General features: G+C 39.3%; 1 protein-coding gene across 2 annotated transcripts in view; it reads right to left on the bottom strand.

Moving 5' to 3' along the window:
* Window positions 1-8,707: 8,707 nt before the first annotated feature.
* LRRIQ3 (leucine rich repeats and IQ motif containing 3) overlaps window positions 8,708-18,944 on the bottom strand; it is a 44,147-nt gene continuing 33,910 nt past the window's right edge. For both annotated transcript variants that reach the window (XM_035124021.2, XM_060276818.1), the window contains exons 8-9: window positions 13,300-13,502; window positions 8,708-9,798 (exon numbers count right to left, since the gene is read on the bottom strand). In XM_035124021.2, the coding sequence (XP_034979912.1) occupies window positions 13,304-13,502 (199 nt within the window). In that variant the 3' untranslated portion in view covers window positions 8,708-9,798; window positions 13,300-13,303. The remainder of the gene's footprint in view (window positions 9,799-13,299; window positions 13,503-18,944) is intronic.

The raw sequence follows: 18,944 nt of genomic DNA, 5'->3' as shown, positions 1-18,944 counted from the left end.
TTTACTTAAAGATGTCATAAAAGGGCAAACACAAACATCCAGTGTTTTCATAGGAAATGCCACTGATCACATGACTTACCCTTCATACTTTTTTAAAAATCATAAATCATTACTGGACCAGGTTTTTTTAAAAAAAATAAGCTTGGAACTACCTCATAGGCTTTTAAAGTAAGAAAACATTTAAGAAATATAGCCTGCAGACAGCCAAAGATGGAACTTGTTGTCCCCAAAATAATTGATAATATTTCATTATTGATTTTCTCCACTTTCTCAGAATTAATGTTAGGTTGCTAAATGAGTTATAACTTTTTCTCATTTTTGAAAAATACATTTCTTTCCATTTTCATGGTCTAAGTATATTGACAGCTTTCAGCAGGGCAATATATCTGAAATATGAAAAGGAAATTTTAGATTATTCACCTGATCTCTCTGTGCCTTATATCACAAAAGTAAGTTTCATTACAACCTGCTCTCCAATTCTGGCTGTTTCATTAGGTTTTTCTATATTAACTTATATAATGTGAAAATGGGGAAATGTTTCATTTCCTGTACTTCTAGAAATATATAACCTTCTGTAAATATATAACAAGACAACAGTAGAGGTTGAAACAAGTAATGCTAAACACAATGGCTTGGATCCAGACCACCTTCCATGGGCAGAAACAGTCCTTCCATCTGTGGCAGAGGAGGGAATGGTGATTTTTGCAAATCCCTCCCTACCTCTGCACATTTCAAGGGCCCAGTGTATACCCCAAAGTCTCCCACCCCTCTGTAACAGTGTGGGAGGTAGTTTTGGAAACTACAGAGGAAGGAGGGAACTGCAAACAAAAAAACCCTGCCCCCTTCTCACTAATTATGGGAGCAAATGCTGCATCCCATCCAACAAGCTTGACCAGAAGAAGCCACCATTTTTAGAAGTTCTTTTACAGAGTTGTGCCAGATGGATTGTTTAAGTATGGGTGATGATGGGGAGCTTGTAGGAATTCGTGTTAGATTCTGTTCTTCCCCCATAATAACTTTACTATCATAAGTTGAAATGCAACATGGTAAAAGAGAAAGGGAGTACAATGAGCTTTATCTAGACTTACAGCACATTCCAAACCCCCCAAACTGATGTGTTTGGGGATTTTTTTTCCTGTGGATCAGTTAAAGCTATGTTGCCATAAGACTCTCTGCTGGCATAAGACTCTAAGGCAGAGATGCACCAGTATAGGTCTCTCAGCCTGGCCAAGCTGAAGTTCTTACACCAGTGGACAAAAGGGGGGTTCAAAGGGAGTTTCAGGGGCAGGATGAGGAATGGTTTGCACCTATTCCCAAATCTGTTTAGCTTGGCCATATGACATAGTGCACAATCCTCAAATTTTGTTCCACACTCACCTGTTGGCTTAACTGGCAGTAGCCCAGAGGCTAGTACTCTCGTCATAAATGAGACATTAAAAAAAGGGTAGCCATGGAGTTTGGAATAGAGGTAATTTACACCAGCCTTAGTTATGCCAGCTTTCTATAGTTAGGACTGCTCAGTTAATTGCACATAGTTTCACTGAAGTCAATAGGCCTTGTTAGTCATGCCTAACTGGTTGCATTGATTTTAATGGAACCTAAGTGCTAACTGGATCCAACCCAATGTGATTGCCTGATGCTAGTCATATTGGCATAAGTTCATTTTGTCCAATGCAATACTTGGTATTCATATAATTTACTTCAAATGTTAATTAATCCTCATTATCTCCAATGATCCTCATAGAGCCCTGTCCGATATGACCATATCATTATCCCCATATTGCTGATGCGTGGATGAAAACTGATAAAATAGTGTTTTGAGTGAGCCTACCTAATGAGCCAAGTTCCCTGGGAAGAGGGATCATTAAACCACTCTTATAGTTGTTCTGTGAGGGGAATAGGAGTTTCCCAACAACTCTCAACACCCTTAACAAATCTACAGCTCTTAGGTTTCCTTGGGAGTAGCCAGATGAGACCTCGGGGACTATGGGCCACTGACTACTTCCAAGGGTTCTTGTGAGTATAACGTTGTAGCAGGGAGACAGGGTGGGAACTCATTGAGGAGAGAAGTCAAGAGACAAATGAAATATTTAATAAAACAAAAGAATTTCTTCATGGCAGAAATAAGACTGGCTTTGCTTTTAAGGCCAAGTCAGTCCTTGAGAGTTGAATTCTTCGCAAAAAGCATAGAAGAGGTCGACAAACACAAGTTTGACCACTGGTTGGGGAAACAGCCTTTTGTAAGTCATTTGTCCATTGAAAGTGCAAAGTGGCTCCACCAGAAAGCATGGCGGCTTCAATGTGAGATGACATGAGGCAAGATGAACTTTCTATTGAGGTTTTAGATCTGTGTCAGTCCAGAGATAGACAAGCCAGCAGCCTTAAGGCTAAGGCAACAACCTACAATCTGAGGTTGTAGATTAAACGACTGGAAAATATGAAAGGTTGTTTTCTAACATATGTTATTTGGAGGGGGCAGATATGAATACATTAACCAAGCTGAATTCAATCTGGACAAGGTGAGTTGGTATGGCAGTTCAGCCATCCTTTATCTGAAGGCTCTGTGGCAGTTCAGTAAAGCTAGAAGACCTTTTTTTTGCAACTGCAGCAGTACATTTATTGTGTTGTTTCTGTCTTAAAATCAGTTTGTGAACATGGGGTAAGCTTACGGCTGCTTTTATAGCATTACAACAAGCTGTTCAGGATAACAAAGCCCTTGTCCTTGTCTGCAATGAGCTAACCAAGTTTTAAGCATAGCACAGTGGGAAATAATGGTCAAACCTGGTTTGGCAGCCTGTTACATAGTTCCCTATAGGACAATGAATCGTGTTAAGGCAGTGTGGGCCAGGGAGTTAATGCACTCTCCATTTCTTCCATCACTGAAATGGCGTTGTGCAGAAGCGAAACATAGAACTATGGAATATGAGTAAAAATGCCACATACATTTGGATGGGGCAACATTTCCTCAGTTCCAGGTCTTTTGCTGTCTTGCTGCTAGGATTGCCAAGGGCCCGAGGAAGGAAAAAAGGGAAGAAAAGAGCACAGCAAGCTACTACTTCTTTGCATGATCCTTGTTGCTTCTGGGTTTGATACCTCAGCTACCCTTCACAATCCTGGTCATACATTAAGACTTGTCCAAAGACACAGGGGCTGTTCAAATGTTATTTTGTACCTGTGCACAAGTCTTAAGAAAATTAAGAAGGTATTTTGATGGCTTGTGGCTTTGACCATGGGCAGGTTTCTAAAGCTAATGTACAAAGAGGACTAATTTTAGCTTCACTGTTAAAATGACAGGGAAAGTAGCAATTCAAATGCAGTTTCAGCTATCAGTGCTGAAGGTTTTGTGAAACAGTTATGTGCCATGATAAACAGGGATGCTGGCCACCATGGATTGGTGATGGCTCAAGCAATGGGGAGTTAACCGTGTTCCAGGCAGACAGAAAGGCAAGGCAAGGCATAATCAGCACCTTGGAGAGGGACCTAAGTGTGGTTTTCAGCACTATGGTTGGCAATCCTGCAGCTGAAGCAAAATATACGATTTACCTCAGCAGTATACTGGAGCAACTGGGAGCTCTTTGTAGCCTGGATTAGTTATTCCTTAACTAGAGCCCCCTCCCCCCCCGGCAACACTGCATCCGTCCAGTTAAAGGCCTTCCTCTGCAACTACTGGCTTCTTCTAGGCCGTGGGATTTTAATCTGAGGCAGTATTTCCTCAGGGCTCTGATTCTTGAGAAGTCTGTGGACGAATCTGTGGACCTGGTGGCAAAGGAGTCTCCTCAGGTTCAAGGAAAGAGATGTGGGCTCTGGACAAAGCAGGGAGTGAGCCCTTCTCCTTGGGAAATAGTTTTCTCAGAACTGAGCCCTAGAAAGGAAATGCTTATTTGGATTAAGCACAATTAAGGAGCGTCCAGGTTGGCCTCCCTGCTGTACAAAAGTCACATCTGTATTCACTCCTTGTCTTGTGTTTTGTGGTGCTTTGTTAGGGTCATCTGTGGTAAAAGACACCCTTTCAGCTAGGAAATGCTGAAGGAGCAGCTAATGGTTTGCATGTGACAGAGTAAAAGTACTATGCCATAGGAGGGCCATAGCTCTGTGGTGAGTGTGTGGTTTTTATGAAAAGGGGCATTAGGCCCAATCCTAGGCAACTCTAGCTAAAACATTGCCCTGGTCAGGCTAGCTAACAAGATAAGGCAGATCTTGTTTTTATCTTAAGACTAGAGTCACATATGTGTTTCTCGGGAACCAGGCCAAACTCACGCTAGTATGTGTTTCATAGCATAAGATGCATTTCTGAGTTTCTTGTTTTCCCACCTATCAGCTGTGAAATTCATGAGAGACTGCTCTTACCAGATCTCAGCTCTCCCCTATGTGCCTTCTTGTTTATACAGTCAACAATATAACATGACTATTAGTGCTGTTTTCAGAGGTGTGTTTCAAAAGGACACGAAGCAGGACTGGAAGGTAAACAGCATTGCTGCCTTGGCTGAAATAAAACCTGGACGTTTATCCTTCCCCCTTTTCAGTAATTTTGCTACCCTGAGGTGCAAAGAGAGATACTTTATAACATTTTTCAAGGACAAAACAATCGCTGCAATAGATTGCTCCTCAGGAAGGACAACGAAAAGGAAACTATGGCTTGAACCACAACAGGTTAAGGGAGAGAGATTGTTTACTTATTTAATCAGAAGCATTTAAAAACCACTTAATGGTTTAGAGATCCCTAAGTGGTGTACAACATAAAAACAATGAACAGCATCCTTGAAATAGAATTACAACATAAAACCAGTAAGATACATAAAACAGGGTCTGATCTTTGGGGTCTGGGAAAATTTGAACCAAAAGGTATGTCCTTGTAAGACAGCTAAAGCAACTGATGGATGGTGCTTAATATATATATCAGAGGGAAGGGCATTCCATAGCACACAGGCAATAGCAGAAAATCCCATTTTGGGGGTCATAGTCCTATGATATTTTATCGGTGGCAGTACTGTGAGCAGAATTTTTCCTGGTGACTAAAGTGACCATACAGGGGTAAGGTGATCTTTCAGGTAGCCTGGTCCCAAGTTGTTCAGGGCTTCATATGTTAGGATAAAATATTCAAGCCCAGCAATAGGATGAAGGTTGGTCATTCCTTACACATCCTAAAGAAAAGGTGGAAACTTGGTTTCTTTACTAAATCCATTATGATTCCTGTGGCTCCTCAAGCTCAATAAATAGTGGGAGCTAAAGAGATGCTATGTGCCTGTTGGCAGAAATTAGATTACTTGAAATTCTTAATGACACCATAACAAAAAAATGAATCAAACACGCATGCTTCTGCTGTAGGGAAGAGGCTAGATCAGGTATCCCCAAACTTCGGCCCTCCAGATGTTTTGGACTACAATTCCCATCATCCCTGACCACTGGTCCTCTTAGCTAGGGATCATGGGAGTTGTAGGCCAAAACATCTGGACGGCCGTAGTTTGGGGATGCCTGCGCTAGATCCTATTAAGTGTGTCCTGAACTTCCAGTTTGTTGTGGTGGGGCTGGTAAATGTGATCACTATCAAACAGGTTACAGTCCGAGGTGATCAGGTTGACAAGATCATCAAATTTGCTTAACACATTTTACTGTCACAGAACAGTTTTTTGATATTGTTTTAGAGGTTCAGCTGGTCAGAAGCATTAGAGCTTCAATTTGCACAGCATGTATTTCCTACTCTGTATCTGTGTAAGTAAGAAATTGGATCTAACATGTGCATTGTCACATGTGAGGAAGTGTTTCATTTTGCTTTATGTGCATTTAGGAGGAATGCCTCCACAGCCCTATTGCTGTGGCTCCCTATTTCATACACACAGAAGGCAGAGTGTAGGAAGTCCACTGTTTTGATGGAATTAGCTGCCAGAATTAAGGTGTGGAATATTTTAATTATTTGAATAATCCTCTCCTTGTTAAAGCAAGAGGACTTTTCGAATTATATGCTGCTAATGGAATCGGAATTAAAATATTTCCTGTAGGTAGTGACAATGATTCATCATAGCTCGCTGGTCGATCTTTAAAGTAAATCTCATCTATTAAAAATAAAACAAAAAACAGCTACATTTCCCCTGTTGTGTTCATTCCTGCTACACAGTATCAAGCTTTTTGTAAAAAAAAAAGAAGAAGAAGAGAAAAATGAAAATGAAAATCCAGGTCAGGCAAACAAAGATTCATTTTACAGGTAACTGCAAAATTCTATTATTGTAAAAGTACAGTTCTCTACAAATCCGCCCAATTGTTTACTAACACTAAAATCCAATATTTGGAGACTCCTTCAAACAAGGATATCTTTAGCAAACTGCATCTTAATGACTGTGTTTTTGGACATCTATTAACATTTCCTTCACAATTAAGGGACATTTTCTTTGCAATTTATCCAATGTAGTTTTCAGAAAGACTGAATTTATGCTGCCATCTACTGGAAAGCTCAATGAAAATTCAGATAAAGAGACTAAAGCTACATCACTCTATTTTTACCATGAACTGAAATAACAGCACCTGTAACATGGGTACTAGGGGGAAAAAATGGCACCAAAATGTCATCTAAAATGAAATTCAAAGCCGATGAAACATCTGAGGAATTTTAAAAAAGCCTGGAGTTTTATAATATTAGTGAAATTTGGGGAGGGGGGGGCATGTTTTCTGCATACTGTTAGGTCGAAACCAGATATTGTCAAAGCAACTTGAAAGCAAATTTTCATTGGCCTGATTTGAAAGACAAAAAAAAGTTTAGATATAACTATTGGAAAAACCCAAATCACATTTGAATGGAATACCCGTGCAAAATATATCCATTCTCATAAACTGCTTTCTCATAAACTCATTCTTCATACAGTGGACTACTGCAATGCGCTCTATGTGGGGCTACCTTTGAAGGTGACCCGGAAACTACAACTAATCCAGAATGCGGCAGCTAGACTGGTGACTGGGAGCGGCCGCCGAGACCACATAAAACTGGTCTTGAAAGATCTACATTTGCTCCCAGTACGTTTCTGAGCACAGTTCAAAGTGTTGGTGCTGACCTTTAAGGCCCTAAACGGCCTCGGTCCAGTATTCCCGAAGGAGCGTCTCTACCCCCATTGTTCTGCCCGGACACTGAGGTCCAGTACCGAGGGCCTTCTGGCGGTTCCCTCGTTGCGAGAAGCCAAGTTGCAGGGAACCAGGCAGAGGGCCTTCTCGGTGGTGGCGCCCACCCTGTGGAACGCCCTCCCATCAGATGTCAAAAAGAAAAACAGCTACCAGATTTTTAGAAGACATCTGAAGGCAGCCCTGTTTAGGGAGGCTTTTAATGTTTAATAAGATTATTTTATTTCATTTTTCTGTTGGAAGCCGCCCAGAGTGATTGGGGAAACCCAGCCAGATGGGTGGGGTATAAATAAGAAATAATAATAATAATAATAATAATAATAATAATAATAATAATAATAATTTGTACAAAGTGTGTGTGTTGAAGATGTTCCATTTTGACTGAGCTTCTTTGACTCTGAATGAAAACCACATTTCCATGTCAATCAAGAACTGATGTAGAGCAAGATAAAGCAGACAACATATCTACTGTGCGCATAGTATTTGTATGTGTCCATGATGGCACTGGAATCTCTCTTGGTAGCACAAAAGAAACACCCACTCCTTTGTATATGGATGGACTGCTTAATTTCTGGTCTGTGTAAATTGTGTATGCACTAATAAGTCAGTTCCATCCCATGTTTTCAAAATCATATTTAAAATATTCATAAATAGCCATTTTATCACAGGATGTATGCATCTCTACATTTTTTTAACCTAAAAATATGTAGTTGTTTACCCATTTTGGTGGTTTTTGAGCCAAAAAGCATACCACAAAATTCAGAGAAGTGTGAATTCCAAAGTACTATTATGTTGGTTCATAAATATGTGTGTGTGTGTGTGTGTGTGTGTGTGTGTGTCAGGAAGGTGTGGATTCAGTTAGTTTGCTTTAAAATGTAGACCAGGTTATTTCCACACCCCCGTGTGCTTTTAGGAGTAGAAAAATGATAAAAGGGGAGAATAAGAATAGTTTGTGGAATTTACTCAGATGAAGCGAGGTTGAGAAGGATACTTCAAACTTTCCCTGCCCTCCAACAAGCTTCCCATGCTCCTATATTATTCAAGGATTTCAAATCTTCCTTAAAGACAACAAAGAAATATGAGAACCTAAGTTTTATGCCAAAGAGGTTCCCATGCCTTAGCACCAGCAACAATTCCAGCTGTGAAATTTTATTCTAAAGCAATTATTTTCCAATTCAAAAACTATTTGGATGAAAAACTGGGGGCCCATTAATTGAAGATATACAGGTCTGGGGTGATCTGGGTGTGTGGTGCAAATAATTTATTTGAGGTGATTTGTGGTGATTTGGATGTATAACAATTTGACTTTCCTTCTGTGGCACTTAAATTTAGTAATTATTTTCATATTTTAATATGGATGTGCAAGAAATGTTGTTAAAATCTGTCTTTATCTATGGTGCATATAATCTCTTTTTTTGAAAAAAGGAACTGTCCACCCCGTGTGTGCTGCATTTCCCATGCAACATCTAGCTTTATTTGAGCCATTAGTAGCTTGACCAGTTATAGAAATCCACATTCTGTTGAGCAAAACACAATGAAGACACTGAATAAACCACATATTGGAACACAGAAAAACCTGTATCCATTAATACCACCAGTTCCAGCACAGGTACAGGACACCATTTGGGAAATGTTAACTTCTACAGTGGCTCTCAGCTTCCCTCAGATTGTTCTGTTATTTCTTAGCAAGGCAAAGAACCAACACAAGCAAATTTCTTCTAGCCTTTAATACTACTTATTAGGGAGACACATATATCCACATTAGAAGCCATGATACGGAGCCAGGGATTATGCAGACCACAATTTTATTGCTCATTAACCAATACTGACAAAGAATGCTTGGAATGCAAGTGGGGATATACAACAGCCTTACCCAAAAAAACAAAGCGTTGGGTGGAAGACATGTCAAGGATTAGTTTATCTATGAAATCTGTGGCATTTAGCACATTGCCATATGAAAGATATACTTCTGTTGGCCAAGAATGAATGGCTCAAAGAGCAGAGCACAACCTGTAGTACGTACAATCCTAAAGATCTAATGGGCACTAATAATATCTGACAAAAAAAGTGAAGATCTCCTTCTGAGAGGTCTGGTACTGTGGTAGCAGTAAGAATCCCAGATTTTGTTTACAAAGTATGTGACAGAACATCTTTACCAAACTAAAGCAAGCCAGGTTTACCATATCCATAACCACTATACAAAAAATTAACTGGGTCACACAGGCATTCAAACAACAGTCTGTTCCTTCTTTACTATAGGCACTCCTTATGTAGTTCATGACTACATATCTAATTCCACTATTTCAGACACCTTCCTTTTTCCCAATTGTTACTTAAAATTACAGTAAATTGTGGAAACAGAACATGTGTACATTTAGATATAGCTGGTTATTGATTAAAAAAATGAACATGTATAAAATTATTTATAAATATATCTAAATTTTATTTCTTCATGTTGTCTGGTCTTTGACAGCAATAAAGATTGATTGATTATTTCTTCATGACACAAATAGCATCTGGTAATTTTTGGTCAGTCTCTTGCAGATGGATTTTTTAAATCTCCAATACTTCACATAAACAGTTCTCTTTGGTGTTATTAGGTATGACTTTGATTTTCTCTCCATTTCAGACACTTTTTTACCATGGACAGATCCGTTATTCACATATCCATTTTTCATGTCCAGGTAAGATTCTCTTGAAACAAAGAGAGAGGGAAATTATTCATGAACACTGTCTTTGTATTATTTTTAAAAAAACATGTTTAATAACAAGCTGTGGAGTAGACTATAAATAAACTGGTAGATTGGAATAGAAAACATTGAAAGATAGGTTTCAAAATGTAACAATTCATTATGGCTCTCTGTAACAGCAAACAATATTTCACAACAGTTGAAACTATGCATGGCACAAACAATGAAATCTAGCTTCAGAATACATCAGTTTAGCTTCACCTTAGAGACAGAAAATGAGAAGGGCTGGGAAAATATTCTGTTGCTGCTCTACAGGAAAAAAGCAACAATAATTAGTTAACAGAAGAAGTATGCTGGCTTATGATTGAAAGAGTGGGGTTTATGAGGCACAGTCTCCACAAAAACAGTGGGAATTGGTTTGACCACCGCCATTTTATTCAGATACTGGATACATTTAATAGATGCACCCAAAAAAGGAGACAACTGGCCAGTCAGTAAGGGCTACTTTAACAGAGATTTTGCAGGATTGCTTTAGATGTCTCTTAATGAAACTGATTCATTTGCCCCCACATAATTATTTGACTTAAAATATTGTAGGCCTCAATAGCCTGTTCCCAGAAATTTTTGTTTGCTTTCCTCTTTTGCTCATACCCTGATAAAGACCTTTATAATATATAGGTTCACTCTGAACATTATGGGTCTGTCCCTTTCTTTAGATGCAGAAAAATGGAAGTAAGAAGAAGTGGCAGTCACTAGCCTCCAATAAGGTTGAACAGGAAAACTTCTTTATGGGGTCTACAGCCCAGGAACCAGAGAGGGGGAAATAATCTTCTGCGTAGATAAAATACTTGCAGAAATGGCACGGGTGCAAAATGTGTAGGAAATTCTGCAGAGATTGAGATACCCAGGAGACAAATGCTTTTTAGAATTGTATTTGGTGAAAATAATTAGAATTTGTGTAGCTGAGTGGCAGGGAGGTAAAGAACTAGTGTCTAAAAATCTGAAATGTGAGTAACAGTTTTATTCAATTAATAGCAAAAAAGAAAAGAAAGTGCTAATTATGAGCTGACAACAAGACTAGCGGGGCAGCCATAGCAAAATAGCAATATGGATGTTATTTTTTTTAATATTAAATATTCATATCATTATGATAGTACAAGGTAGGTTTAAGAGTAGAAAATATGGTTGGAAGCATCTGTCAATTTTGGTTCTCTTAAGTTTCTAATTTTTCCAGTCCTAAATTCATTTCTCCACATTTCTGCAGCAATTTGCAATGAAAAAAACCTTTCACAATAATTATCAGCATATTAGTGTGAATTTCTCATAATAAGCACATTTTTATCTGCAGTTTTGACGAATACACACATTTTTTGCAAGAAATTTCCCATAACATAATGCATTAGTATATATGTAATTTTCACTTTTTAATGCACACTTTCCCCTGCTATATGCATTTTTGCAAATACTGGTTGAGGAACTGCATTGCAAAATTTGGATAGGTGCAAATTCCGAAGGATAACAGTGTTTCATTTTTCATTGTTTCAGAAAGTGTGTATTTGATAGATTATTGGGCTTTAGATATGCACTGAATAAAATTTCTCCTCCATCCCTAGTAGAAAATAATGCAAAAAGCTAGTAGCAATTGTATGTGAAAAATGTTGGAAAACAAATCAGAAGAAAGGTTAAAGGAAAGCATTCGTTTCACCAAGAGATTTGATTGTATATTTTATAAGAGACTAGAACAGTCTCTTATAAAAGGTCTATGATACACAACTTTCTCCAAAGGAGAGCAAGGGACCTATTGTGGGAGAGTGGATTTCTCCCCCCCCCCTTTTAAAGGAAGCAGTTTCCTTGATTTAAAAACACCCATAGCAATCAAAATATGAGTGTGTTGGAGAGAACCACTAAGAGCATCAGCACAGTCTTTCAAATGTTTGCTGGAATAAATGGGCCAAGGATTTCTGAAGAAAAATGAGCATGAATTTGTCTGAGGAAGGCGATTGTTCCAACTCTGCTCTATCTTGTAATCTTCTCCCTGTTAATAAGATAGGTGTCCCACAAGTTGAAGCAAATGGGCTAAAATGGGCTATACCTGTAAGAGAGCAAGTCCGGCCTGAGTCCATGTTGGTGGCGGGAACCCAGTGAAAATTAGCAACAAGAGCTTTCATATATAGGCAGCTCCCCATTTATGTCCATTCAAGGCACATACGACCATGCTGGTGTGCATTGCCACGAACCCAGAAATGGCATGAAAAGAGGCAAAATGGCATGAAGACAGTGTCCAGAAATCTCACGAGCTTTCGCAAGAGTAATCCCACAAGCCCTTGCGCCAACCTTTGAGGCCTGTGCAGTGTTGGAGTCCAAGCAAGGAGGATTGGGGAGAGCGATTGTGGTGTTTGCAGGCATTTTCAATGGTATTCCCAATAAACACGCTTTCACTGAAACATAAGGTGCCTCAGAATGTAACCCCTGCGTAATGGAGAGCTGCCTGTACAAAGCTGCCATTTCCTTTGGAAATGTGAAACAACACATATAAAACTAACATTAAAGTCTACGTCTGTTTCTTCTGATGGGAGGCAATGATAAGTAACAAAAAGTGTCACTGTTTTTCTTACATTGTAAATGTGCAATGCATGAAATTGTGAGTTGCATGAATGGTGCCACATCTAGTTTGGCCCCAGTTTTCTTAAAAGCTATTGTGTGTTTCCAGTGTCAGATGCAGCAACTAAAGGAAAAGAAAATCTCATCCCCACTTCTGTAACTGAGCTGGGAGGGGCAACGAAAGACTCCACACCTCTCCCAGCAACTTGCCCAAGTCTGCTCTCCTTGGGCTCAATACACATGGAGAAATATATATACAAAGAATTAAAGTAGAATCAACTAGAAGCATAATTAATTACACATAGGAAAGCAGCTAATGAAACTAATCAAAGTACACAGCGTGTTAATGAAAGTTAGCAGCTGGGACCAAATTATTGCATTAAGGCATAGCCAGAGAGCAACTGAAAATACATTCTATCGAGAGCTAATGGCTTATGGCATTGTTGTATATACAGTTACGGAGGAATCACTGAGGCAAAGCTCCAGCAGTCCTGTCTGCAATAAGTGTAGTCAACATGTTTAATTGCACTCATGCTTCTTGGCTACATTAACAACCAGTGAATTCTTCCCCAATTATTTTTATATGGCATTGAATAATTTAATTTTAAAGCTAAATACAGAGGTAATTGTATGTACGCTTGAAATGTTTGCCACTTAAAAGTCAACATTTGCAAACAATTAGCACAACAGGCTACAGCTGTTTTCTTCCTCACGTGGATATAGTGAAATACTTCAAATGTTGTAGTAGATCTGCTCATCAAAGTGTCTTTTTCTGGCTTGCCTTTCAAAATCATCAAAAACAGAAACCGATTCTAAACCTGCAAGACAACGAAGCTTCATCTAGATCATTCAAAGAACCAGCTGCAACTGGTCTTCTTTCCATTTGCCATATTATACACCTTACCATCTTAGCCGTCATACTCTATGACAGGCACTGCGGTGCCAGAACTGCCAATCACGGGCAAGGAATACAGTGCCATCTGTCTGGGTTGCTTGATGGCTTCAACCTTTGCCTTGGCTTGCCTGTATCTCTCTCTAGCCATTTCGTGGGCCACGCAGTTCCTAAACTGTTTTTCATCTGTGTTTTGTCTTTGCAACATATCTTGCCTGGAGGAGGGGGAAAGGAGGAAAAAGAAGCCTCATCACCAGTTCTAAACTGCTCTTGTCTGTCCATGAGTCAAAAAACAAAATCTTGACTCTGTTCCTCTCTCTCTCTCTCTCTCCCCCCCCCCCCCCATCTACAGATTCTATATAATAATATGGCACTTGGCAACATACCTAAGTTCAATGTGTGTTTGTTTTTTCACTTCTTCACTTAAAGAAACAGGCCACATTGAAACTATCACACCATAAGTGTTGGGCAATAAATGTGAGACAGGGGCAAGCACACAACAGAGCCCACCGCTGCTTTTCGTTCCCAGTCTCAAAATTCTTTTCTAAACTCCGGGAGTTTAGTGGATGCAATGTGCCTTTGGCGCACTGTTACAATTTTCCAATGAGACTCCATTTCAACCAGTCTTTTCCTGCACCTTTCAGTTGCCTTTTGAAGTTAATGGTCCCAAGGCAAGGTCTCAGGGCGCACGATGCAGCCACCATGCTGAAGCAAAGCATATATTCATCTAGTCAATACTTGGATGGGAGGCTGCCTACGGAGACCGCCTTGAGTTCCTTGAAGGAAGAAAGGAGGGATAAAAACACACTACATAAATTTAGGAGGTGGGGAACTGTGCTGCTGTGGATGAGCTATGTCTCTGCCATTCTGTGTCATGTATGGTGCCATAAAACGAGACTTTTTAAATTAAAAAATAAAAATGTGAAACATCCATAGGCATAACAATCTTTCGTAGAAAGATACATAAAAGTGAAATATATTGAATGAGAAACTACATCAATCAAGAGTGAAACTGATGCCTCAATCCTCCCTTTGCTTCACTATTAAATTGTAATCAGCTAGCAAAGATATAACAATAGCATTCAGTTAATTAAATTCACCTTTATGGTCTTACGCTTGATTTTTAATTTGATACACGGCATCAGTGTTCTATTAACCCCCCCCCCCAAAAAAAGTAACAATAAATGCAGGTGAGACTAGGTACTAACTTAATGCGTTCTCTACAAAATAACCAGCAAATAAAGAAATCTAAAGAAATTGTACATGTTTCCTATCATTAAGGAATAAAAAGATGCAGGGTGTGTGGAGAAAAAAGTGCGCCAGTTCGTATTGCATTTTAGCAAAAGATCACCTACCGACTTCAGCCAGGCAAATGGGGAACCTGCTGAAAACAGCATGGTTGCCCAGGTGTCACAAATGTCACAATTTAAAGACAATAAAATTGTTCAGGTGTAAATGGGCCTAATCTGACATGCAAGGCTTTGTTGTTAGCAAGGATACAGAAGCTGAAGGGTAAACCAAGCAAGAAACTAACAGAAAAGTGCACCCACTTAAAACAAAAACAAAAAAAATATTCCTAAAGAGGCTGTTTCCATATGACCTGTTTATTGAGCATTCATGATTATTTGTTTGCAGAGAGAGAAGACAATGTTGGCCATTTATAAAGCATTCATTCAGCTTGCAGGGAGCTTGGTAGACTTTGCATCAAGCCAACTGTTATCCCACAATTTCTGGTGCTTTCCCCCATGACTTTACACAGCACAAAAGTCCAATATTAGGGTGGATGGGTGTGGGTGTGTTGAGGGATTGTTGTTGTTGTTGCTGCTGCTGCTGCTGTTGCACAAGAACTCCAAAACAACTTTGTGGTAATTGTGCAACCTGAATTTGCCAGTATGTGACTGAATCCTACTTGAAAACAGTGACAGTCTGGAAGTGTCCTGAGTCAGTTTGTCAGATAGAACCGCAAGTACTCTGACATTAGAAACTGGCTGTGTCTAAACTGTGGCCTTCGTGTGTAAGTGGGTGGCTGTTTCTGTGTGTTTGAGAAGCTTCATCCACGCTTGAGCGTTTTCAATTTTGTGCTTCTGGAATCAACCTCATTGTTTCCTATCCATAACAGTGGTGTGAGTTGTTTCCTTCCATCAATAAGAACTTCTCTACTCATCATAAGATCTGGAAACCATAGATCTCATGTGAGCATGTGCAGAGGTGCATGTACCCCTTAGCATACTTTATTTTTGGAATACAAGTTTTCCAACATACCAGATTTTCACAAAAGATTTTCTCTCTCTCTCTCTCTCTCTCTCTCACACACACACACACACATGTGCATACGTACGTACGTACGTACGTATTTCTTGAGGGCATGTCTGCCGGTATTTGTTTAGCTGTGCAAGTATAGCTAAAAAAAGGAATTAAAAAACACAAATAGGCCAGATTTGTACAAAAAAAGCAGTCAAAATAATAAATAAATGTGCATTGCTTCAAGCCAGGCAAGGATTTGGAGTCACTCGCATGAAAGGCTGCTCCTTCCTTTCATTCCCATTTCCTACCTCCTATACCTGCAGAGACAAATCTAATTTTCATTTTACTGTAGCTGCTCTATACAAGAGCAGTTCTGCAAAAAAGCTTATTGTAAAATAAAAAATACCGCAAATGCACCTTCAGGAACAGCCAATGGAACAGAGCTGCATCCTTTCCTTTGGGCTGATGAAAACAAAATGGAAGTAAGGGGTATGGCAATAAGACCACACCCAGCAATATGTTAGCACACATGTAAAAGAAACCCACCCAAGAAATGTGCTCCAGTGGCTTCACAACTGAGTAACAGGTACATTCTTATAGTGCATTTTCTTCCCTTATTGGATTATCTGTGGATCAGAAAAATCCCTGTTCAGCATAGGGAAAGTCTAGGCTCCCCTTTGATGAGGATTATGTTGTGTAGGTGCCATGGGAAAAAAATACAGAGACACAAGCATCTTCAAATCCACATTGAACTCTAGTGTGGATTAACTCAGAGGAAGGGCTTCTGTTTCCTTTGGCTCTATTGTTGTAATACATGACATGGTATTCTGACAGCTCTACCAGGGGAGTATCTGAGGTTTCCAAATTCCATGTTAAAACAGAAGTAGGGAAACAGAAAACACAAGTCACTCAAATTTCCTCTTTCCAAACTACTTTTGAAAAACATTCACTTGCTTTAGGTTTGTATGTATTTTAAAATAAAGAAAAAATGTTATATCACAGCTGCTAGTAAATGTAATTAGGTGATGTCAAGAATTCTTACATTCTACATATGGCTTTTTGATAAAAAAATTTTTTTTTGCTAAATCCAAGCCTTCATGTTCAAGGCTTCCTGAGCCTTATCTAAGGGGTGCAACCATGACTTGATAAGATAGTACTCCTAGCTAGATATTCATTTTGTACAAGAGGGGAGGCGGGATCTGGGCCAGGAATGTTATCAGTAGTACTATAAATTTCAGCAGAAACTTGGCATGTTGAAAAAAAGTAAAGGAAGATTTAACTAAAATAAATATTTTCAAAATAAATTAATTTGGTATACGATAGTCCTGAACATATAGTACATGTTGTAAGGATACCCACACTGCCTTAAACTGCTTTTGAAATTAATTGTTTCGCACTGTCAAAATCAATATTGAGGAACATTTCTTATGATGATTCTTTTTTTCTTAACTAGAATGCTCATCCTATATCTATGAGATAGAGAATACCATATAAGGACCCATCAGATGAGAATGCCACTTTATGAAACGTACCAGTTGAGAACTCTGGGTTTCAACATTGTGACACCGTTTTCTAATAATAATTTAATTTGCCACCAAAAGATATAGTGATGGTCAACTTAAGACACCTTAAAAAATAATTACAGAGCAATCCAACCTCTCTTACAGGAGGCCGTAGGGAGGGCTGGAATCAGTGGAGTCCCTCTGCCTAGCTTTCTTAGCTAAGCCTCTGAATGCAGCTCAAGCTGATATGCAATGGAAGATGCTGATAACCAATGGAAGGCCCTGAAGTGGGGCATTCTGGAGGTGTGTCTGGCCTGGCCTAGGTTCCACTGGATCCTAAGGAAGTTCCACTTCTATCATGGCTGGCGCAGTAATCTGCCTGCCTCTCCCACCTTCTGGCCTAGGAGCTGCATGTGTCAGGGCTGCAAGGGAAGGTTTGAATTGCGACCTTAGACAAATCCATGCAGGATAAGGCTACCGATGGCTCGATAGCACCTTTCAGGATCAGAAACAGCATGCTTCTGAATATGATTTGCTGGGGAACAACAGCAGGAGGCTACTGCACTCATGTCCTGCTTGCCAGCTTCCCACAGGAATTTTGCTGGCCGACATGGGACAAAGAATTGACGGACTAAATAGGTCTTTGGTCTCACCCAGAAGGTCTCTTCTTGAGCACTTGTCAGAATAAGCATGAAGAGCTTTCATGGGCTTTTATGGAGAAACTTAAAGGGAGGCGATAATGTTAAGGTGGGAGAAAATATTCTCCACAGTTATGGTGGGCAGCAGCATGTGACTTGATAGCTAAGCTTTTCTTTCACCTCAACACCTTTGCTTTCCTACATAAAACTAAATAGCTTCCATTGATTTCTGTGAGAGAAAGTAAAGGTATTGCAGCTAAGGGCTCAGTTTAGGTAAGGGTAAATCCTATCAGCTTATCCAGATGCTGTTGAGTGCAGTATCATGGGAGGGGGCAAGATCTGTTTTTATCACAACTTCTAGAGATAAACTTCTCCATCTCTCTAGGGGAGAAGAACTGTGAGGGAGTCTTACAGTTTGGGGTATGTGTGCTGTGAAGGTGTTTATATATGTATGTATTGCACACATACTTCCTAAATGTGACAGTTTCCAGAGGGCCTAGCTCATAAAAACCTATCCTATAATGTCTTAACATTTAAAGAGCCACAAGACTCTCTGCTGTTTTTCCTAAATTTTAATTAATAAAGACCAAGGTGGAGAATATTCTGTTTATGCTTATTTATCAGGCAGGTGCCACAGGACATCTCCAAGTATTGACAGTTAAGAAAGTAAACATGGAGGGGAGGCGGGCCACGTATGAGGAAATTTTGATAAAAACTGATAAAGGCTGGAGGTTGAAACCTTATGAAGAAATTAAAGGGGTGTTAACAGGATGGATACAGTATCACCAAATAAATGATGTACTTAGAGAAGATAGGAAAATAGGATTTGAGGATAAAAGGTCCAAATTTCAAATAGAAGTGCTAGATGGCAAAACAAAGCTTCTGTCAAAAATGTATGATTTGTTGTTAGAATGGTACACAAAAGATGAGTTGACAAAAGAGGTGATGATTAAATGGGCAAAGGATGTTGGGCATAATATTGAATATGACGCGTGGTTGAAATTATGGAATCAAACTTTAAGATTCTCAGCATGTACTGCCCTGAAGGAAAATGTATATAAGATGATGTATAGATGGTATTTAACACCAGTAAAATTAGCCAAAATGTATAGAACGAGTGGTAAAGCATGCTGGAAATGTAAAGAGAAAGATGGCGAATTTTATCATATGTGGTGGACATGCGATAAAGTTAAAAGATTTTGGGAGATGATATATAATGAATTGAAAAAGATGTTTAAATATACATTCCAAAAGAAACCGGAGGCATTTTTGT

This window comes from Zootoca vivipara, chromosome 7 (genome assembly GCF_963506605.1).
Source record: "Zootoca vivipara chromosome 7, rZooViv1.1, whole genome shotgun sequence".
Lineage (NCBI taxonomy): Eukaryota > Metazoa > Chordata > Lepidosauria > Squamata > Lacertidae > Zootoca > Zootoca vivipara.
Note: the sequence above shows the minus strand (reverse complement) of the source record. Positions and strands in the feature narration are given on the sequence as shown.